Source organism: Gossypium arboreum, chromosome 3 (assembly GCF_025698485.1).
Source record: "Gossypium arboreum isolate Shixiya-1 chromosome 3, ASM2569848v2, whole genome shotgun sequence".
Taxonomy (NCBI): Eukaryota; Viridiplantae; Streptophyta; class Magnoliopsida; order Malvales; family Malvaceae; genus Gossypium; species Gossypium arboreum.
Window position 1 is genome coordinate 109,315,870 of NC_069072.1, and position 23,887 is coordinate 109,339,756.

At 35.0% G+C, this 23,887-nt stretch overlaps 1 protein-coding gene across 1 annotated transcript; it reads right to left on the bottom strand.

The window, feature by feature from the left end:
- Positions 1-19,407: 19,407 nt before the first annotated feature.
- LOC108459371 (rac-like GTP-binding protein 5) lies at positions 19,408-21,530 on the bottom strand. The gene is made up of 7 exons (XM_053026209.1): positions 21,118-21,530; positions 20,650-20,737; positions 20,452-20,561; positions 20,288-20,351; positions 20,043-20,107; positions 19,893-19,958; positions 19,408-19,805 (listed from the first exon to the last, which is right to left on the bottom strand). Exons 1-7 carry the CDS (start codon positions 21,214-21,216, stop codon positions 19,710-19,712), a joined length of 588 nt encoding a protein of 195 aa, XP_052882169.1. The 5' UTR covers positions 21,217-21,530; the 3' UTR covers positions 19,408-19,709.
- Between the last annotated feature and the right edge of the window lie 2,357 nt (positions 21,531-23,887).

The following is a 23,887-nucleotide window of genomic DNA, read 5'->3' on the forward strand; positions in this document are numbered from 1 at the left end:
TAGAAAATGAAAGGTTGATGATAGATAAACAACTTTTACAAAGTGAATTTTGATGAAATTGTGATTTAGGGACTAAATTGTAAAGTTGTGTAAATTGAAGAAAAAATTATGAATTTTTTAGAATACATGTGCTGTAAATTTTATATTGAAATTTCGGTTAGGCTTAGAATAAGAAGTAAATTGCATGAATTTCATTTTCTGAGCCTAGGGACAAAATTGAAATTTATGGAAAGTTTAGGGGTAAAAAGGTAATTTTTCCTAGGATGTAAATTGAGTTCAATAGAATATGAAATGTGAGAAATTGATGATTAAATTCATTTATATAGATCTGGATAACACAAATTCAAAGCTAGACAGATGAAAAGAGAAAGTTTCGGATTAGTAGATTTTCTTGTACGAATTACTATCGAGGTAAGTTCGTGTAACTTATTTATGCATATTAACATGTTTAATTGATTGTTGAATATGATATTTGTTTATGTGATTTATGGAATGTTATAAAATACATGAAATGATTTAATGATTAGAAACGTATTTAAAATGTTAAATTCTGTTTGAAAAATGAAAATCGATGGATACATGTGATTTTTCGTATATGAATGTGATTCTACATATGTTGCAGAAGGGATTTAGCTCAGACGAGTAATCCCGATATAGCCTCTTGAGCATCTTGTTATATTGTTCCTGCAGCATCCTGATCGGTAGTGATTTAACATGTGTTGCGCACTATCGTAGCTCTTTGTGAGTGTCCTGTCACATGAACGATTGTGATTCTGCATATAATGCAAACACAAATGGAGCTCTTCATGAGCGTCCTATTAAGCTCGCTTGAACTCTCTGTTACCTTATCCGAAGCTCTCTAATATTATCTCTTTAGAGATATCTGAAGGGCTCTATGAGCTTCCTAAGTAAAAACTCTTATGAGTTTCCTGATTAACTTGAATAAGTGTCCTGTTACATGATTTCATGGCTCGTTTGAGCATCTTGACATGTGGCTCGAGAGTATGCTCCCTGAATAAGAATTGGCGATTTATAGATATGTATACCTTGAGTGTACTATTTGATTATCCATCGATATTTCAATAATTCAATGGGTAACACTCTTGACGTGAGAAAATGATGAAATAAATAGAAATCTACCCTTAATGTTTTTGAATTATTTGATAAAGGATTAAATGATAAGCTCATATATGTTTATTTAATATTTAAATGTATTATATGACTAACTTGCTTGATTGAGATGTGTTTAGGTAAACTTGTCAAAATGATGAAAGCATGTTAATTGTATGCTTAATATTGTTAAATGTGATTGGTAAGTTTCAATTCCTGTTATGCTAATTTACTAAGCATATAATGCTTACTAGGTTTTATTTTCTCTGTTTTATAGTACTCGGAAGCTCGCGAAGGTTGGAGATCGGTTGGAGCATCATCACACTATCCACTAACTTGTTTTGGTATATATAGTAAACTTATTTGGTATAATGGCATGTATAGGTAGCTTGGCCTATGATGGCATATGAATGTGGTTTGTAAACTAGCTATTGGAATGGCTAGTAATGGTTTGTTTTGGTATAATTATTAGGTTATATTAAGACAAATACCTATGTGTTAAGTTTGTTAAATATGGTTGATCAAGTTATGCTTAACATATAAGTTAAACAAAGGTAATATTATAATCATGATTGCATATGATAAAATATCATGTTAGATGTTAAAATTGGCTTGGTTTTAATGCTTGGATTGGTTGGAATATACTTGTAAGTGTTGGTGTAGGTTATTGGCAAATTTGGGTGAGAAATAAAGCTAGGAAATGACTTTATTTTGTCCACACATGTGACAGCCTTAAAACGACCCTAGTCGGAATGTGGTTTCGGGACCACAAAATCGAGGCATAAAAATAATTTAATATTTATTTTATTTCCTATAATGTGTGTTAACTCATGTGTGACATTTTTGATGTTTTGATTTAGAGCTATAAATGTGAATTTCACTAGAAAGGACCTAGTAGTAAACTTTGAAAGTATGATGGGGAAATGTGTGATGACTAATTAAAGCATGCATGCAAAACAATGGACTTGCATGTCAAATTTCCCCCCCCTCCAATAGCTAGTGGCCGGCCATGACAAGGAATTATGGGCAAAATCATGTCATGAAACATGTTTGGTAAGTGGGTTATGTTGGAATGAATAAAATAAGGAGTATGGAATAAAAAAAAAATGTGTGTGTGAAGGCTTCTCTCCCTCCCCATTGTCGTGTAGGTAGGAAAGAAAACAAAAAAAATTTGTTCATCCATTTCACTCTCTTTTTGGCCAAAAATACTAAGGATAAGGAAGGAGTTTTGCTTCATGCTTGGTTTGGGAGAGGATTAGGAAGGGGTTTGGCTATACTTGCATCAAGATTAAGGTATGTTTGATGTTGTGCCATGAGATTCATGCATGTTTTTGGTTGCTAACTTGATGTTCTTATTAGCCCATGGTTCAAATCTTTGTTATATCATGGGGATGGTATTTGGCCAAGGTGGATTTTGAGTTAATGCCATTGCATGTTAAATATGAAGCTTGATGATGATACATGTGATGGTGGATTGAGGACTCTTAGATTTTCTTTAAGCATTTTTGAATGAGATACTAAGTTCTTTGTGTAATCATGACCAAAATTATGGTGTCGTGATGTATTCGCCATGGTACATCCATAAGTGTGATTTAGGCTCATTGCATGGAAAGTAAGATTTGTGTTTCAAATCATGTTCATGTTTAGTTACAATCAACTTGAGATTCGGCTCTAGCATATATATATGTATATATGTTTGAGCATGATGTATTGGTATGACATATATATACTATCTCAAGGTATATACTTACTTATGATGATGTTTGGTTATGAAGGAAATGATAGATGTGTATTGAGTTACAATATGGAATGCATTAGTTAGTAAAATGTATGCTGTTTTTGTGTGGTAATAAGTGTATAATTGGCCTCAACATGGACATGCATATTCGCCACATGAGGGGAAATTGGTGTGCATGCATTCGGTTAGAGGCAAGCATATTGATGCCTATTCTTGGCTTAGAAAATTTGGCTAAGAGGAATATTAACTAATGTGTTGAGTTCGATTCATGATTCGTACATATGCGACTTTGATGCCTAATGAGTATATATATTGGCTAAGTACCTTGAATTCCTCTTCGATGCTCAAATGATTAAATCAATTTATTTGTCAAATTAAGCTCAAGAGCAAAGGGAGCTAAATCCGATAAAGGGAAGGAAAAAGTAGTCGAGTAGTCATTTAAATCGCTCGACAACATCCAAGGTAAGTTCTTGAGTAATAGAGCTTAAATTCTGAATTGATTAGATCATGTTTAAAGCAAATTAAAATCATGCTCTTTGTGTGTGGCTATCGAGTTAAATTGCAAGTGTGAAAAGTGCCTTGTGTTTGAGTTTTGCTAATGAAAATGAAATACTGAATGTGTCATAATTTATTGATAATTGTGCTCGGTTATTTGAATGATGTCCGGCTAAGTCCCAAAGGCTTTGTGCTAAGTGACTATATCCGAACTAGGATCCAAGGCATTCGTATGAAGTTAATAAATCGGGCTAAGCTCAAGGCATTTGTGCAAGTTACTAAACCCGGGTTAAGTCCCGAAGGCATTCGTGCGAAGTCACTATAACCGGGCTTCGTCCAAGGCATTTGAGCGAAGTCGTTATATCCGGTTAAATTCAAGGTACGTGATTCGAGAATGAGCGATCTTGCTATAAAATTTTCAGTTAATACGCTTGAAAAATTCCAGCAATGAGGTATGTTCGTATGTGCTTGAATTAGTTGATTCCTTGAATAATATTCGCTCATCGAGTAATAGGTTTCGGTATTTGGCTAAGATGATCCCTTATGTATGAACATAGGGGTTGGAATGTGAAATGAGTATGATATTGAGAATTTGTGCATATGAAATTATCCGTTAGCTTTATGAATGCTATGCTTTTGTTGTGCTGGAATCTCTTGCTCAAACTTACTAAGCATAAATTGCTTACTCCGTCTTCTCTGTTTCTCTGTTTTATAGATTTTGCTCGTTAGCTATCGGATTCGGGATCATCGAAGTTGAAGTCATCCACACTATCAAAGCCCCCATTTTGGTACAATTTTGGTTGAACTTTTAAATGGCATATATAGGACTACCCTTTTGTTGAAGGTCATGTACCTTTCGGTTTTGTGTAAACTTGGATGGCCATGCGAAAATGGCTTATATCGTTTTAGCCTAGTACCATAATCGTTTGTTTGTTGATCATTATGAGGTATGGAATTGTTTTGAAACGATTAGCCATTGGGATGGTTAATCATGATCACACTTTGTGCTATGTATGCAAAAGGGCCAATTGAATCATGGAAATCATGAAATAGGTAAAGCCTACCTTAAAGGCAGATGCTGACAGCAGCAGTGATGTGGATGTGAAAATCACTAAAAATAGTACGAATGGTATTAAATAGTGAATAAATTATGTAAATGAACTTTGATGAATCTAATTTCATGTGGAAGAAACGAAACGGTCATATGAGTTATATGTTAAGAGATATTAAAGTTCTCGTGAAACAGGGCCAGAACGGTTTCTGGATCCCCTGTTCCGACTTTGGAAATTCATTGTAAATTAACCAGAGATAATTAGGAGTCATGCCATATATGTATAGATTCCTCTCTGAGTCTAGTTTCTATAGAAACAAACGGCATTAGTATTAAAGCCCTGTAGAAGGATATATTCAATTCGTAACGCACGAAGGTCAGTGTAGTCGAACCCTGGGATAGGGGAGACTTTAACTAATAAAATGTACTAATTGACTCGACCAAAAATTCTAGAAAAAAAATCTGTAAATGGACATATGAGTCTAGTTTCAGGAAAAAATTACGAAACAAATTTTAGAGCTTTGAAACTCAAGATATAAATTTTAAGGCGACAGTGATGCAGTGACCAGCTAGTCTGGAAATTTCTAAATGGACTGTGAAAATAGTTAAGTCTGTGTGCACCTTGTGTCCGATTCCGGTGACGGACTATGGTACGGGGTGTTACAATTTTATTGGTATCAGAGCTACGGTTTAGTCGATTCTAGGACTACCGTAATGCGTTTGGGTCTAGCTATACATGCCATTTTATGTGATTATTTGATAGTGTGGTGATTTCTGACGTTTGAATTTGTGTTTATTTATAGTAATGGATCCCGATCCCAACCGAGCGATAGCTGATGATGTGGAGAGTGTGGCGCTGCTCCCGCACAAGGGACAAAGTCTTGGCGGACTCTCAACCTGTTGCTAGCAATCCGAATGATGAGGCTAGGCAAGCCTTTTATAGCGTGATAAATGATTGGTTCAACCAATACATTCGAACTAATACTACTGTTCCACAACCTCCATTCCCAACAAACATAGCCCCAAGACCTACAATGCCTCCCAGAATCGACCAAATAAGGTCGAATAAGCCCCAGTTGATGAATCCGAAAACACGGGCTATCAATTCAAAGCTATGGATAACGACGATGCCAAGCAAGCTGAATTTTGGTTGGACAACACTATCCTGTACTCGATGAGCTATCTTGTACACCGATGAATGCCTAAAGTGTGCTATCTCCTTGCTATGTGATTTCGCCTACTATTGGTGGAGCACTCGACTTCACAGTGCCCGAGAGCAAGTAACTTGGGAATTTTTCCAATCTAAGTTTCGAAAAAGTATATCATCGAGATTTGTTGATAAAAAGCGGAAGGAATTTCTTGAGCTTAAGCAAGGTTCTATGTCAATTATCGACACGACCGAAAATTTGTTAGACTTAGTAGATACGCCGGAATGTGTTTCGTCCGAGGTCATCATATGTAAACGCCGAGGATGGGCTGAATGGAGACATAAAATGTTCGTTGGCATTCTTGAAATACAAGAGTTCGTAGTACTTGTCGAGCGAGCTTGTAAAGTCAAGAGCTTAGAAAAGAAAAACAAAAGTTGATGTGGAAATTGAGAGTTTCGTAAAAGATCCTCGGAAAGTCTCTTTAACATGCATCAAGAAATTTAGAGATGATGTGGGCGGTCTAGAGGCACTCCGGCCTTTTAGACGAGATCGTGATCGACCCCACATGGGTACACGAGGCACTTTGCCGCCATGTTGGGAATGAACGTCGAGACGAGCGAGTGTCGAGATTGTGGCAAATGGCATTCGAAGTCAGAGGTTCCGTGACCGCCTGTTACAAGTGCGGATCGGTTGACCACTTTATTAAAGATTGCCCGAGGTTGCTGAACAAAATACAAATCGAGTGGGAAACCGGTGCTACCACCGCCGAGGTAGACCATCCGGAAATACGGGCAATGCTAGTGGTGGTCAGAGAGGATCTAGAGATGCTACGACCAGATCCGAGGCTCGCGCTCCTGTTAGGGCTTATGCCATACGCGCACGTGAAGATGCTTCCTCGCCAGATGTTATTACCGGTACTTTCACTCTCTTTGATACTAATGTGATTGCTTTAATTGACCCCGGTTCTACTCACTCTTATATATGCGAAACCTTAGCATCCAAGAAGACTTTACCTATTGAGTCTCATCGAGTTCGTAATTCGGTGTCAAATCCCTTGGGTCGTTACGTCTTTGGTCAACAAAGTGTGTAAGAAATGTCCCTAGTAATTGAGATTCTGTTTTTCTACGGACTTGATGCTTTTGCCGTTCGATGAATTTGATGTTATTCTTGGGTTGGATTGGTTGACCGTGCATGATGCGGTTGTGAATTGCAAAAGCAAGACTATTGATTTGAGGTGTGCAAATAACGAGATGATTCGAGTTGAATCTACGGACTTAAAGGGGTTGCCAGATGTAATATCATCAATGTTGGCCCAGAAATATGTAAGAAAGGGTGCGAAGCATACCTTATGTATGTACTTGATGATAAGGAGTTAGAAGTAAAACCCGAATGTGCTGTGGTTTGTGATTACCCGGATGTTTTTCCCGAAGAATTACCGGGTTTGCCACCTGTCGGGAGATAGAGTTTGGTATTGAGCTTGTACCAGGACCACACCGATTTCAATAGCTCCGATCGTAGGGCACCAACGGAATTAAAGGAGTTGAAAGCTCATTGCAAGAGTTGGTGGATAGAGGTTTTGCTCGCCTTGAAGTTTTTCACCTTGGGTGCACCGGTGTTGTTTGTGAAAAGAAGGATGAACTATGAGGTTGTGCATCGACTATCGCCACTTAATAAAGTGACAATAAAGAACAAATATCCGTTATCACAGATCGATGATTTGTTCGATCAACTGAAGGAGCCTCGGTGTTCTCAAAAATAGATTTGAGATCGGGCTATTATCGCCATGAATCCGAGATTCGGATATACCCAAAACTGCCTTCAGAATGAGATATGGTCACTACGAGTTCTTAGTGATGCCGTTTGGGCTCACTAATGCCCCTGCGGTATTTATGGATTTGATGAATCGGATCTTCAGACCGTATTTGGATCGGTTCGTAGTTGTGTTCATTGACAACATCTTGGTCTATTCAAGAGATGAGACCGAACATGCGGAGCACCTGAGAGTAGTGTTGCAAGTTTTACGGGACAAGAAGTTATACGCTAAGTTCAGCAAGTGCGAGTTCTGGTTAAGAGAGGTTAGCTTCTTGGGTCATGTGGTATCTACATCGGGTATTCGAGTCGACCCGAGTAAAATTTCAGCCATACTTAACCGGAAGCCTCCGAGGAATATTACTAATGTTCGGAGCTTTTTGGGGCTTGTCGGTTACTACCGACGGTTTGTAAAAGGATTCTCAATGATAGCCACACCCATGACGAAACTGCTTCAGAAAGATGTCAAGTTTGAATGGACGGAAAAGTGTCAGAAAAGTTTCGATCAATTGAAAACTCATTTGACGGAGGCTCCAGTTTTAGTGCAGCCCGAATCTGGCAAAGAGTTTGTCATCTATAGTGACGCCTCCCTACTTGGGTTAGGTTGCGTATTGATGCAAGAAGGTCGATTTGTGGCCTACGCATCGAGACAATTAAAGCCACATGAGAAAAATTATCCGACCCATGATCTCGAACTGGCTGCCATTGTATTTGCCTTAAAGATATGGCGACATTACTTATTTGGTGAGAAGTGCCATGTGTACTCGGATCACAAAAGTCTCAAATATTTGATGACTCAAAGAGACTTAAATCTGCGACAAAAACGTTGGCTCGAGTTGTTAAAAGATTATGAGCTCGTCATTGATTATCACCCGGGAAAGGCTAATGTGGTTGCGGACGCCTTAAGCCGGAAATCGCTGTTTGCTTTACGAGCAATGAATGTACACCTGTCTATTCTACCCGACAATGTGTTAGTAGTCAATTAAAGGCCAAACCATTGTTAACTCATCAAATTCGTGAGGCTCGTAAAGTTGACGATGAGTTGCTTGCAAAACGGGTGAGTGTGTTCAACAAGGAATCGGAGTTTCAAATTGATGATGACGATTGTTTGAGGTTCGAAGTCGTGTGTGTTCCAAAGAATTGAACTCATTTCAATAATTCGAACGAAGCCCATTGTAGCCGAATGGCAATTCACCCGGAGTACGAAGATGTACAACGATTTGAAACGTCGGTTTTGGTGGCATGGTATGAAACGAGACATCTCCGACTTTGTTTGAGATGTTTAATATGTCAACAAGTGAAAGCGGAACATCAAGTGCCTTCAGGATTACTTCAGCCGATCACGATACCCGAATGGAAATGGGATCGAGTCACAATGGACTTTGTGTCCGGACTGCCATTGTCAGCAAGTAAGAAGGATGCGATTTGGGTTGTTGTTGATAGACTGACTAAGTCGGCTCACTTTATCCCTGTGCGTACGGATTTTTCATTGGATAAACTAGCTGAATTATACGTTTCTCAGATTGTGAGATTACACGAGGTACCGATTTTTGTTGTGTCGGATAGAGATCCGAGGTTCACCTCGCGATTTTGGAAGAAATTGCAAGAAGCTTTGGGTACCAAGTTGCATTTCAGCACCGCCTTTCACCCTCAAACCGATGGTCAATCCGAGCGGATAATTCAGATACTTGAGGATATGTTGAGATGTTGCATTCTCAAGTTCGGTGGTTCATGGGAACGGTATTTACCTTTGATTGAATTCTCTTACAACAATAGTTTTCAATCAAGTATTAAGATGGCGCCTTACGAGGCTTTGTATGGGCGTAAATGCCGTACACTATTGTTTTGGACCGAGCTCGGTGAAAACAAAATTTTTGGAGTGGATTTGATTAAAGATGCTGAACTGAAGGTAAAGGTAATCCGTGAAAGTCCGGAAGGCGCCACAGATCGTCGTAAATCGACGCTGATTTGAAACGAAAGGACATTGAGTATCGTGGGAGATAAAGTGTTTCTTAAAGTTTCGCCTTTGAAAAAGATACTCGATTCTACCGTAAGGGCAAGTTGAGCCGAGATTCATTGGGCCGCACGAAATCTCCGAACAAGTTGGCCCGATTATGATCGTTTGATTTTGCCTCGAACTCGAAAAGATTCACAACGATTCCACGCTTCAATGCTTCGACGCTATAGATCCGATCCATCGCACGTAATTAGTCCATCGAGGTTGAAATTCAAGCCGATATGAGTTATGAAGAAGAACCGATTCGTATCCTAGCTCGTGAAGTAAAAGAGTTGCGAAACAAAAGGGTTCCGCTAGTGAAAGTGTTATGGCTCAAACACGGAATAGAAGAAGCTACTTGAGAACCCGAGAACTCTATGAAAGAGCGATACCCAAATCTATTTACCGGTAAGATTTTTGAGGACGAAAATTTCTTAAGTGGGGGAGAGTTGTGACAGCCTTAAAACGACCCTAGTCGGAATGTGGTTTCGGGACCACAAAACCGAGGCATAAAAATAATTTAATATTTATTTTATTTCCTATAATGTGTGTTAACTCATGTTTGACATTTTTGATGTTTTGATTTAGAGCTATAAATGTGAATTTCACTAGAAAGGACCTAGTAGTAAACTTTGAAAGTATGATGGGGAAATGTGTGATGACTAATTAAAGCATGCATGCAGAACAATGGACTTGCATGTCAAATTCCCCCCCCAATAGCTAGTGGCCGGCCATGACAAGGAATTATGGGCAAAATCATGTCATGAAACATGTTTGGTAAGTGGGTTATGTTGGAATGAATAAAATAAGGAGTATGGAATAAAAAAAAAATGTGTGTGTGAAGGCTTCTCTCCCTCCCCATTGCCGTGTAGGTAGGAAAGAAAACAAAAAAATTTTGTTCATCCATTTCACTCTCTTTTTGGCCGAAAATACTAAGGATAAGGAAGGAGTTTTGCTTCATGCTTGGTTTGGAAGAGGATTAGGAAGGGGTTTGGCTATACTTGCATCAAGATTAAGGTATGTTTGATGTTGTGCCATGAGATTCATGCATGTTTTTGGTTGCTAACTTGATGTTCTTATTAGCCCATGGTTCAAATCTTTGTTATATCATGGGGATGGTATTTGGCCAAGGTGGATTTTGAGTTAATGCCATTGCATGTTAAATATGAAGCTTGATAATGATACGTGTGATGGTGGATTGAGGACTCTTAGATTTTCTTTAAGCATTTTTGAATGAGATACTAAGTTCTTTGTGTAATCATGACCAAAATTATGGTGTCGTGATGTATTCGGCCATGGTACATCCATAAGTGTGATTTAGGCTCATTGCATGGAAAGTAAGATTTGTGTTTCGAAATCATGTTCATGTTTAGTTACAATCAACTTGAGATTCGGCTCTAGCATATATATATGTATATATGTTTGAGCATGATGTATTGGTATGACATATATATACTATCTCAAGGTATATACTTACTTATGATGATGTTTGGTTATGAAGGAAATGATAGATGTGTATTGAGTTACAATATGGAATGCATTAGTTAGTAAAATGTATGCTGTTTTTGTGTGGTAATAAGTGTATAATTGGCCTCAACATGGACATGCATATTCGCCACATGAGGGGAAATTGGTGTGCATGCATTCGGTTAGAGGCAAGCATATTGATGCCTATTCTTGGCTTAGAAAATTCGCAAAGAGGAATATTAACTAATGTGTTGAGTTCGATTCATGATTCGTACATATGCGACTTTGATGCCTAATGAGTATATATATTGGCTAAGTACCTTGAATTCCTCTTCGATGCTCAAATGATTAAATCAATTTATTTGTCAAATTAAGCTCAAGAGCAAAGGGAGCTAAATCCGATAAAGGGAAGGAAAAGTAGTCGAGTAGTCAGTTTAAATCGCCGACAACATCCAAGGTAAGTTCTTGAGTAATAAAGCTTAAATTCGAATTGATTAGATCATGTTTAAAGCAAATTAAAATCATGCTCTTTGTGTGTGGCTATCGTTTAAATTGCAAGTGTGAAAAGTGCCTTGTGTTTGAGTTTTGCTAATGAAAATGAAATACTGAATGTGTCATAATTTATTGATAATTGTGCTCGGTTATTGAATGATGTCCGGCTAAGTCCCAAGGCTTTGTGCTAAGTGACTATATCCGGACTAGGATCCAAGGCATTCGTGGAGTTAATAAATCCGAGCTAAGCCCAAGGCATTTGTGCAAGTTACTAAACCCGGTTAAGTCCCGAAGGCATTCGTGCGAAGTCACTATAACCGGCTTCATTCTCAAGGCATTTGAGCGAGTCGTTATATCCGGTTAAATTTCAAGGTACGTGATTCGAGAATGAGATATCTTGCTATAAAATTTTCAGTTAATACGCTTGAAAAATTCCAGCAATGAGGTATGTTCGTATGTGCTTGAATTAGTTGATTCCTTGAATAATATTCGCTCAATCGAATAATATTCGCTCAATTCGAGTAATGGGTTTCCGGTATTTGGCTAAGATGATCCCTTATGTATGAACATAGGGGTTGGAATGTGAAATGAGTATGATATTGAGAATTTGTGCATATGAAATTATCCGTTAGCTTTATGAATGCTATGCTTTTGTTGTGCTGGAATCTCTTGCTCAAACTTACTAAGCATGAATTGCTTACTCCGCCTTCTCTGCTTTCTCTGCTTTATAGATTTTGCTCGTTAGCTATCGGATTCGGGATCATCAAGTCGAAGTCATCCACACTATCAAAGCCCCATTTTGGTACAATTTTGGTTGAACTTTGAAATGGCATGTATAGGACTACCCTTTTGTTGAAGGTCATGTACCTTTCGGTTTTGTGTAAACTTGGATGGCCATGCGAAAATGGCTTATATACGTTTTAGCCTAGTACCATAATCGCTTGTTTGTTGATCATTATGAGGTATGGAATTGTTTTGAAACGATTAGCCATTGGGATGGTTAATCATGATCACACTTTGTGCTATGTATGCAAAAGGGGCCAATTGAATCATGGAAATCATGAAATAGGTAAAGCCTACCTTAAAGGCAGATGCTGACAGCAGCAGTGATGTGGATGTGAAAAATCACTAAAAATAGTACGAATGGTATTAAATAGTGAATAAATTATGCAAATGAACTTTGATGAATCTACTTTCATGTGGAAGAAACGAAACGGTCATATGAGTTATATGTTAAGAGATATTAAAGTTCTCGTGAAACAGGGCCAGAACGGTTTCTGGATCCCCTGTTCCGACTTTGGAAATTCATTGTAAATTAACCAGAGATAATTAGGAGTCATGCCATATATGTATAGATTCCTCTCTGAGTCTAGTTTCTATAGAAACAAACGACATTAGTATTAAAGCCCTTTACAAGGATATATTCTATTCGTAACGCACGAAGGTCAGTGTAGTCGAACCCTGGGATAGGGGAGACTTTAACTAATAAACTGTACTAATTGGCTCGAACAAAAATTCTAGAAAAAAATTATGTAGATGGACATATGAGTCTAGTTTTAGGGAAAAATTACGAAACAAATTTTAGAGCTTTGAAACTCAAGATATGATTTTTAAGGCGACAGTGATGCAGTGACCAGCTAGTCTGGAAATTTCTAAATGGACTGTGAAAATAGTTAAGTCTGTGTGCACCTTGTGTCCGATTCCGGTAACGGACTCGGGTACGGGGTGTTACAACACAGGTAGACACACGGGCGTGTGTCTTGATCATGTGTGACACATGGCTTGGCACATGGGCGTGTGGTTTGGTCGTGTGTCCCCTGCATCTTAAATTTGAGAAACAGAATGCTCAGAATTGAGCATACGGGCAGAGACACGGGCGTGTGTCTTACCTCTGTGTGCTACACAGCCTAGAACACGGACGTGTGTCTTAGCTCTGTGTGCTACACAGCCTAGAACACAGACGTGTGTCTTGGCCATGTGAACCGTGCACCTAATTTTTGAAAATTAAATTGATCACACGGCTGAGTCACACAGGCGCGTGGCTGGCTATGTGGCACAAGTCAGAGAGTTACATAGGGTCGGACACGGCCTATAGCACAGGCGTGTTATCTGTAAATGTTTTGAAAATTCCAATAATGCTCAGTAACCCAATTCCAGCAACGGACACGGGTTAGGGGTGTTACAATGATCTTTTCTGCTAATCTCGTACTTTAGTTTGTTTAGCATGTGGGCTCTAATTTCACAAATTGGATGCACATAATAAAAATTTTATTAATATTTAGTGGAATATTAATTTTCTCAATGGCTAGAAATTGAAAAATAAACTCCCTCAAAATATAGTATTTACTTGGGAAATAAATCATGCTAGATTTTGACAAAGTGATGCTTAAGTAGTGTGTGTTTGACCTAACCAATGATATCCATATAGAGAGAAAGATACAAGTTTTAGTTGAACCATGAGTAAATAAATAATAATATTTTAATTGAAAAGTACATGTAAAGCCTAACTAAGACACATGGGGGGCGACAACTTCCTATCAACACTAAGGTTGTCGTCCCTTGTTATGTAGATGCCTCTTGGCCTGTCTCATGTATTGGTATTTAATTATATGTGTTATTTGGTCTTTAAAACATCTAACATAATTTTACCAGTCTAGTAACTATTTTTCTATTTTAAAATATTATTTATTTATTGAAATAAATTTAACTAATTTCCTAATTAAGTTATTTTTGTTATAAAATAAAGAGAGATAGAGAGAATAAAGAACAAAAAAAATATGATAGCAACAGAGAATGAACTTTATTGATCAAAAGGGATAGTTACAATGCTTCATCAGAGTTTCTATTTATAGAAATAAGAAGTATAAAAAAAGTAGAGATCTAATTTTAATAACTATTAGAATTTAAAGTATACCAAAACTTTATCTTGATCATGATGGACATCCACTTAATCTATTGGTAGATAATATGCCTCATTAAAACCTTATTAGGAAAAACCCTGTGGATAAAAACCTAACAAGGGAAAAAGAATACACGATCTATAATACGCATAATATGTTGCCTCATTAAAAACCTTACCAGGAAAACCCAATGGGACAAAACCTCGATTAAGGGAAAAAAGTACAACTCGTATTTACTCCTCCTCATCAAATCATCACATATTTTCTCATATTCTACGTATTCAATCTTGAATACTAGTTTTTCAAATGACTATTTGAATGTATTTGATAAGCATTTATATTACCATTTTTTTTAAAAAACATGAGTGAGGGAAAATTTTCGGAAATATATTTTGATCTCTTCAGGAGATTCAACAATAGTCATAACAAACTTTAATCATGATTCTTATATAAAAATACAAATAGGGATTTTGGATCATTTTATAATCCTTCTTCAACTACTCAAATTTACCACATATGTTCAAATTATTTCAATTCATATAAATGAATAATTTCTAGAATTTCAATATGCATCTAGTATTCTAAATCCTTCAAGGATTTTAATATAAACTTTATCAGTATAGTGATTTATAAAGTTTGTAACAATAATCATTAGATGCAAGTTAAATATTTTATGATGTCAATTTAATAATATATCTAAAGGTTATTGCATCCACCACAAAAGAATATTATATCTTTTCATAATCAATACCAAGATTTAGCAAAAAACTTTATATTTTTATTTCACTTCTGCAAAACTACTTCATTTGCACCCTCATTAGCTTTATACCTTTAGATATTTGGACTACTGGTCCAAAAACTCCTCAAATTTAATTGTACCTAAGTTGCGTCTTTCTATTTTGATCAATTTATTCCATATCTATATTTCTCAATAGATTTATTCAAGATCCTCCTTTTATTTCATTATTTTAATAATAATATTTAATGCAAAATCATGGCCAACCACTTTTATTATGCGGTTCTACATTTTCTCTAATTGACATAACTTATCGAGATCTTTTATTTTCATTATTTTAAAATTCAGTTTCAGGTACCTGAATCTCTTCTGAAGTTTTACTTATTAGTTATGTCTTGGGTCTCTTCTGGAGCACCTGCCTCCACTATATGACCATCTAGAATAATTTTCATATTTGGAACCGATTAATCTATTATTTATTCCAATTGATTGTCCTACTGGGACTTTGAATCAAATTAAAATATTAGATGGTACATAACACTTGGTTATTCTCATTAAGTTTGTAATACATCTAACAGTTAACTTGTAATGAGTTATCCTTATTGAACTTCTGGTTCAAATTACTCTCCCCCTAACTCATTATAAGTTATTATTTCTCTCCCCCTAATGTTGGGAAAACTGACAACTCATATCATAATTAAATCTCGAATTAATAGCTTAAAAATATTATAAGGAGACTCATATAAATATACATTCCCAATCTCTTATTATGAACCATCTTTGTGCGTTGTGGTGGAACAGTTGGAACATATACCGCACATCCAAAAATTTTTAGATGGAAAATATTTGGCTCTTGACCAAAAATAAATTATAATGGCGAGTATTTATAATTTATTGGCTTGATGCGTACAACATGTAAATCGATACAATCTCATGTTGAAATAGAAAGTTTTGTTCTCATAAGTAATGATTTAGCTATTAGTTGGAGGCATTTGATAAACAATTCAACTAAATCATTTTGTATGTGAACATGAGCTACAGGATGTTCAACTTTTATCCCAATTGACATGCAATAATCATTGAAAACTTGAGATGTAAACTCACCAACATGAGCAAGATGAACTGTTTTAATTGTATAATCTGAAAGTAATCATTTAAACAAGTAATCTCACAAATGACAGGTTGTGAATTGATAACGCATGTGATTGTTTTGTAGATGCATCTACCAAAATCATATAATATCAAAACCATCCACATGGTGGATGAATGGGCGCATATTCATTTCAGAAATGCAAGACATTAAATCTCAACTTTAGCTAGTGAGTTTCTAAGAACCAATTTTTATTAAGAACAAGCAACAAATGAGAATTTTTTAAATTAAAGAATCTTCTGGTTCTTTAATTGAATGTCCATATGAATTCTCAATTAATTTTCGCGTCATTTATAATCCAAGATGGTCTAACTGGTCACGCCAAGTAGTAAACGCATTTGTATTAGTAAACTTCTGGCATGTGTTTCAATTGTACTAAATTGTAACAAACTGATAATTTTATTATCATTCCTTTTAATTTGTATCCACATATAAGTACTATTGTGACATTTACTACTGGAAATGTCTAAATCAACGTGAAGTCTACAATGCCACCAAGTCAATAAATATAATTTCCAAATAATTGTATGCAATATTCGCTTCAGGGAATATGCCAAAATCTTCAAATGCCCAAAAATCTATTAATAGCAAACTTTGAGAGTGAATCTTATTTTCCATGTGTATAACAGGTACATAACCAATGACTTTTCATACATAAGTTTTCTCTCTTGCAAGTTCTTATTAGTAATATTTCACCACATAATTTTAATTGAGAACTTATTCTGAATACTGTAGAGTTATACTTAGAGTTTTTAAAAAATACTTACAACTTTAGATGCATCCAACCATAATAAGTTTTAGATAGAATATTGCTCATGAGTAGATCTTTCACAGTCAAATCAACCCTTTAATAGGGATGATGACAAAAGAAGATCCCAAAGATAACCACAATCAACTCAATTTAATAACAAGAGTAATCAATAACTCAATCCTCCATTTTTCATCCTTTCAAAATAGATTTTTATAGCAATAGTGACTCATATGAAATATAATATTTTCCTCATTCAAAATCTCAATATAAAATCCTTTATAAATATCTTTTAAAACCAATGGATTAACCATCATAAGATATTAATATATTAACTCTTCTAGAGCTTTCGACTAATTTTGTACTATCAAATATTGAAATAATATTTATTTGTTTTAGTACCAAAAAGATAAATACTTTCTATCTATAATGATAGAATTTATTACTACATTCTCATATCCTTCCTCAAAGAATATTAACACAAAATATCATATGTGACCAATAATATTTTATATCACATTGATAACATAAGTTATCTTTACCCTTTAAAGAGTTATCTTAAGAACTCTTATTGTTCTCTTATTTATTACTATGTTCTCACTTTTAGTGGTCCATTATTATGTTTACATTCACTTTGGAGAATGCAACAAATCTAGTAGGACAGACTTATAAGCGTCCCAATAGATTCTTTATTTCATAATTACCATCGCAAACATGCTTGAGATTTCAAATCAAAATCTATGCATGTTGTCATGATTAGTCTTCAATTATAATAAAAAATAAATAAAACATAGTAAAATATACCTAAAGATCTTTAACATAATCGTCATCACTAGAAGGTATGAAAGAACAAAAAAAGTAAAATAAGTTAATCAAAACAATGATAACATATAATGAAAGAAGAATGAAAAATAATAATCAGATATAAAACATTAAATAAAAGAAACTTCCTGTAAAAACTTTGCATCTTGCCGTCAAAGAAATTGAAAATCATGGAGGATAAATTTGATCGTCGATAAAAGGAACTATTACTTTGAGCAAAATCGTACTGACAACGTGTTATAAAATAAAGAGAGATGGGGAGAATAAAGAACAAAAAAATATGAGAGCAACAGAGAATGAACTTTATTGATCAAAAGGGATGGTTATAATGCTTCATCAGAGTCTCTATTTATAGGCATAAGAAGTATAAAAGAAGTAGAGATTTAATTCTAATAACTATTTGAATTTAAAGTATACCAAAACTTTATATTAATCATGATGGACATCCACTTAATAAAATATTTATAATAATTTTTTCAAATCAATTTTAATTTTGTTAAAATCATGATGATTTTACTGTACTAAAATTTATAAGTAAATAATTTACCCTTCCAACTTTAATTACTTACTAAATTAAAATATCTCCAATTCAAATGTAAAATTTAAAATATTATATTTACATTGTTGTGCAATTTAAAATTTTTAAATAAATTTTAATTATAACATAAATATTTTATTTTTGAAAACTAGTTAGGATTGTTTAATATATCCCATGGAAAAGAAAATTTATGTAATTAACACGCAGCATGAGGAACCGATGCCTGTTTATTAGCCAAGTGCGGGAATGCAAATGTGAGGAATCAATGATATGTTTTATATATTTGAGATTTAATCTTTTTATTTTTAAAATTTAATTTCTTTTACATTTTAAAATTATAAATTTATTTTCAAATTATGTATAACCCCGAAATATTTTAATTAAATGATATTAGTTATTTGAACTAATTAATTATATTATAAAATATTAAATTAATAAATAACATTTTAAAAATATAGAGACCAAATTATATTAAAAATTAAAAATAAGTATTAAATCTCAATTTTAAACGTATTAAGACCAAAACTAAAAATTAACCACTTTTATAAAATGTAAATAAATAAATTAAAAGCATAGTGGTGTGTGTGCAATGTGTCAACATGAGGAAGATCTTAATTTAATATATAGGTATAGATAAAACGAACCTGAAAACACTTTAGGAAAATAATATTAGGGATAACATGGGTTTAAATTAGATCTAATCCTAACTCGGGCCACAAAAAACTGCTTGAAAAGTAAAAAGATTTGGAAAGAAATTTAAATTTGAAAAATAAACTTAGAAAAACAATAAGACCCATTTTTTAAATGGGTAGTCTTGAATAAGATATTTTAGGCTAAGCCCGACTTAAATTTGCCTAAATTTTTTTTACCGTTGCTTATTAATATTTTTATTTAAGTATAATTTTTTTAATGTATTTTTAATTTGTTGAGAAATATTTATTTTAATATTTTAGTGTATTTGATGTGTTATATTTTTAAAATTTTTTATATAAAAAAATTAATATGAACAAACCGAACCAAGCTCAAATTTAACATTTTTATCTTTGTCAGGCTTGGACAAAATTTTAGACCCATTTTTTTAACTAAACCTAAGCCTAAAATTTTTATTAATCCAGCCCGATCAAGTCTAGTACTCATCCTCTTTTCTAATATTATATAAATAAAAAATAAAATATGAAATGGCATCAACATTCAACAATACTAATCATTTAATCAAATTGCTTAAAATTAAAGCATAATGCAAGAAAATGATTATTTCTTAATAGGTATGCATCTGGTTTACACATGAGTGGAAGTTTAAACATGAAAACCCGAATGAGGTATGCATGTTAACATGAAATATTTATCATCATCACCTATAGACCATGGCAATAAGTAAAACACGAAACAACCTGATGCTATCTTGAGACTATACATGATGGCTTCTGCTGCTTCAAAAAAAGGTGACAGTGGTAGAGATACGAGCAGCAAGAAGCTGGCACTTGGTTTCAGCCTTGAATCTTCCACTGATCATAATATTGAGCAACCACCAGATTTTTTCTTCTTATTTTTCTTAGGAGGCTGGAGCACTACTTTAATGGCTGCATCAAACACTGCCTTCACATTCTGCAGTAACAAGATTCCATCACATACAAACGGCTTCATCACAATTTTTTATTAAAAACCATGAAGAATATGACGAGAACATTTAACCTGCTGTGATTTTGCACTGCACTCGATGTAGGAAGAAGACTCAATCTGTTTCTTTAACTCCTCTCCCTTTCATGAACAAGTTACGCAAGATCAAATAATATTTTACAAGTGGGACATATTCTCATTGAAATATTTTATACATATATGTACCTGAGCTGTAGAAATTGGCAGTGCACTAGGATGATCTGCCAAGTATTGCGAATCATCCCGGAGATCTACAAGAGCAAATAGTAGATAACATGAGAACCTTTCATGAAATAGAAAGACTTCCACAAACATCAATATAAAATGATAAGTTTTTTGTAAAAAATCTTTCACTTAGAGAATCAAACCTTTTGCAGTTCAGAAAAACAATATATGTAAGGATACCTTTAATAAAAGAGTAAGAAGCATACCAAGCTTAGTTCCGACCAGAACTATCGGAACACCCGGTGCATAATGGTTCAATTCAGGAATCCACTGATATGAAAAGCAACGTCAGCATTGAGATGGCGTTATAGAGACATTTCATAGTGCACAAAATTATTATCTAAAGACAGAAGATATTCAAAGTTGAAACCTTCTTGGTAACATTTTCGTAACTGGCCTTGCTGATGAGAGAAAATGCAAGAATAAACACATCGGCCCCACGATAGCTCAGAGGTCTTAATCTATTGTAATCTTCCTGACCTGTTTCAAGGCAATCATTTCAAACCAAAGCAAGAAAGAAGTCAAACATACTAATAAAAAGGAACTGTAGAAGCTGTTTCCAAAATACCAGCAGTATCCCATAAACCTAAGTTGACAGTGCTACCATCCACCACAACATTTGCGCTGAAATTGTCGAAAACTGTCGGGACATAGTCCTGTTACCATAGCAATTATCAACAAACAAATATATCAATAGAGAAAATCAGTAAAACCTAAATCCCCTATCTTTGATTTTAATTTTGAGCGGAATTAACTTCAATTAACAGCGAAAAGATCTCGTTGCACATGATTTGCCTACAATGTAACCGCATTGGGCCCAATCTGATATAACAAATCTCACAGAACATAAACAATTTTAAACAACTATTCTTTCGTATTAATGGAACATAAATTTTCAGCTTGTATTATGGATTTCTTTATCTATCAGGGAAGCAAACGGGAATTTTTTTTTTAAATGAAAAAAAAAAAAGGGGGTCAAAGCGAGATGCAACAAAGATCCGAAAATTCAGGAAAGAAGAGAGCGTAAAAGGCTGACCCTAGGGAAAGTATTGCTGGTGTAAGAAATGAGCAGGCAGGTCTTGCCGACGGCGCCATCGCCGACGGTGACACACTTTATGAATCTGGAGGCGCTCATTTTCCTTGGCCGGCGTAGGAATTAAAAGAAAATTTACTCTTTCTTTAACTTCTTTATTTTCTTCCAAGAAACTGGGGGGCTGTGAGCTCCCCTTTCTCAGATTTGCTTCAGGGTATGGTGGTTGCTGTTAAAACAAAGAATAAGAGGAACATGGTTTGTGTTAATGAACAAGTTGATTGAAGAGTCGAAGCATAGTGAAAACAGAGGAAAAGGGGAAATTTTTACAAAATGAGAGGAGATAGAAGAGAAACATAGGCATGACAGTTGTTCGGATTAGTTAATTTTTTGAATTATTCCTTTCTATTTGAAATTTGAATTTCTTTTTATAATATCTGTATTTTTTATTTATATATTATTGGTTCCCTAAAAAATGATTATCAAAACACACTTAATTAACCCTTTAAATTCTTAAATTAAATCATTTCACCAATGTTTGTTTTTCATCTTTACATCAGCGAAAAGAAAAGAAAATGTTACTTAAAATTTTAATGTTCGGAATGCACTTGAATAAATAATTGTTTAGGGCGCAAATAAAAAATTATAAAACATTATAAATAAATTTATAATTTTGTAAGACATTATTAAATTTTATAAAAATTTTAAAAAATAAAGATTATTTAAAATCCTTTAAAAAATCAATTCCAGGACAACCATATTTTCATATCTATTCTAAATGACTATTTTCTCTAAATCAATATAAAGTTTTAAAAATCATTTTAATTTAATAACTTTTAAATTATTGTTTCTTTAGATCATTTGATTTTTTTATACATAAGACTCTATTTTAAATTTAATAGTGTTGAGTATCCTTTTCTCTTTACCCCCCTTTTGGAGTCTATTTTTATATTTATAAGGTGTGATTTCCTGATGTGATGTATTAGGGACAACTAAGTGCCATGCATGATGACACATTAACCTCCCAAGAGTGACATGTATTCCTAATGATACTCCCTGGGAAACTGAGTTAGTGAGCTAAATGTAGGCAAGTTGGGAGAAGGCGAGCTACGTTGACGAGCTGACAGGGGCGAGCTCAGAATGATGACCTAAGGGAGGTGTAAAGCGAGTAACGTTGGATAGGCGAGCTAGGTTGACGAGCTAGACAATGGCAAGCTGGGGATGGTGACCTTGGGGAGGTATAAAGCGAGGAAGGTCGAGTCGGATATGGTTGAATCATGAGAGTGGGTTGGACCTCCAGTTGTGTAACACCCCACACCCGTGCATTATGCCAGGATAGAATATGAGGTATTACCTAACTTGAACTCATGCATACAAACATTTTCATATCACCAAAACATGGTCAAATTAAAAACATTTTCACTTTTTTTTTATTATAAACTCCTTAATAAGAACCTACGAGGCTCTAAACATCCATTGGAACCCATTCAGAATCAATCCGGATCCTTCAAAGAATCTTGAAAATAACACTTAACACAGGGGCACACTCCCATGTGAGAGGGGCAACACGCCCGTGTGACCATTTAGGCATGGTCGTGCTGATGGGTCGTGTGGCTCACACGGCCTAAGCACATTGGGACACGCCCGTGTCCCTTACCCGTATGGATTTATTTTCTAATTTGAACCTATAGGGGTTTTCACACAGCCTGACACACGTCCATGTCCATGAACTGTGTCCTTCACACGGCCATGACACGACCGTGTCTTAGCCTGTGTGCAAAACCTTGGACATTCTATTTCTAACGTCAGCAATCCTTAAGGGCCACACAGCCAAGGCACATACCAGTGTGCTAGGCCGTGCCCTTCACACGGCTGAGACATACAACCGTGTCTCTGCCCATGTGTTTACTACCATGCATACTGACTTGAAATTTTTACGTACAGGGGACACACGGCTGAAAAACACACCCATGGGGTTGACCGTGTGTCATTCACGCCCGTGTGTCTACCCATGTGGACAAAATAAAGTTATTTACCAAGCCTCTTTGCCACCCTTACATACCCCTATCTACACAAGATCAACCAAGATCAATACGAACATACCATGCATAACCAAAACAGCCACAACCATTAGAAATTTGCAACATTGCATTGAATAATAATTGGTGTTAGCCAACATTCATAGTCTATACAGAATGAGTATCATTTTTATCATATGTGTAACGCCCCCACGCCCGAAACCGTCACCGGAGTCGAGCTTGAGGAGTTACCGAACATAATTTATCAAATTAAGAACTTCAAATCTTTTATTTCTACATTCATAGCTTTCTAGCTACTCGCGTCACAGTTACAAGAAAAATCATATCTCGAGTTATGAAACTTGAAATCAAGATCCGTAAATTTTTCATAAATCTAAACTCATATATCTATTTACTAATTTTTTTCTAGAATTTTTGGTTGGGCCAATTAGTACAGTTTATTAGTTAATGTCTCCCCTATTTCAGGGTTTGACTGCTCTGATATCTGTGTATTACGAATCAGATATCTCTCTATACAGAATTTCAATGACTACGAGGTTTGTTTCTCTTAAAACTAGACTCGATAAGGAATCTGTAATATAAAGAATGACTACTAATTATTTTTTTACAATTTATTATGAATTTTTAAAGTCAGAACAGAGGATCAAGAAATCACTCTGGCCCTGTTTCACAAGGTTTCAAATATCTCATAAAGTATAATTTATATGCCTATTTTTTTTTATCCATATGAAAATAGA

What these genes read in the sequence shown, in the direction of transcription:
- LOC108459371 (XM_053026209.1), bottom strand. Translation starts at nt 21,216, where the DNA reads ATGAGCGCCTCCAGATTCATAAAGTGTGTCACCGTCGGCGATGGCGCC. An exon ending in TCTGGTCGGAACTAAGCTTG is followed by an intron (nt 20,108 to 20,287) that starts GTATGCTTCTTA and finishes TTGCTCTTGTAG; the next exon opens with ATCTCCGGGATGATTCGCAA. An exon ending in GCAGTGCAAAATCACAGCAG is followed by an intron (nt 19,806 to 19,892) that starts GTTAAATGTTCT and finishes TTGTTACTGCAG; the next exon opens with AATGTGAAGGCAGTGTTTGA.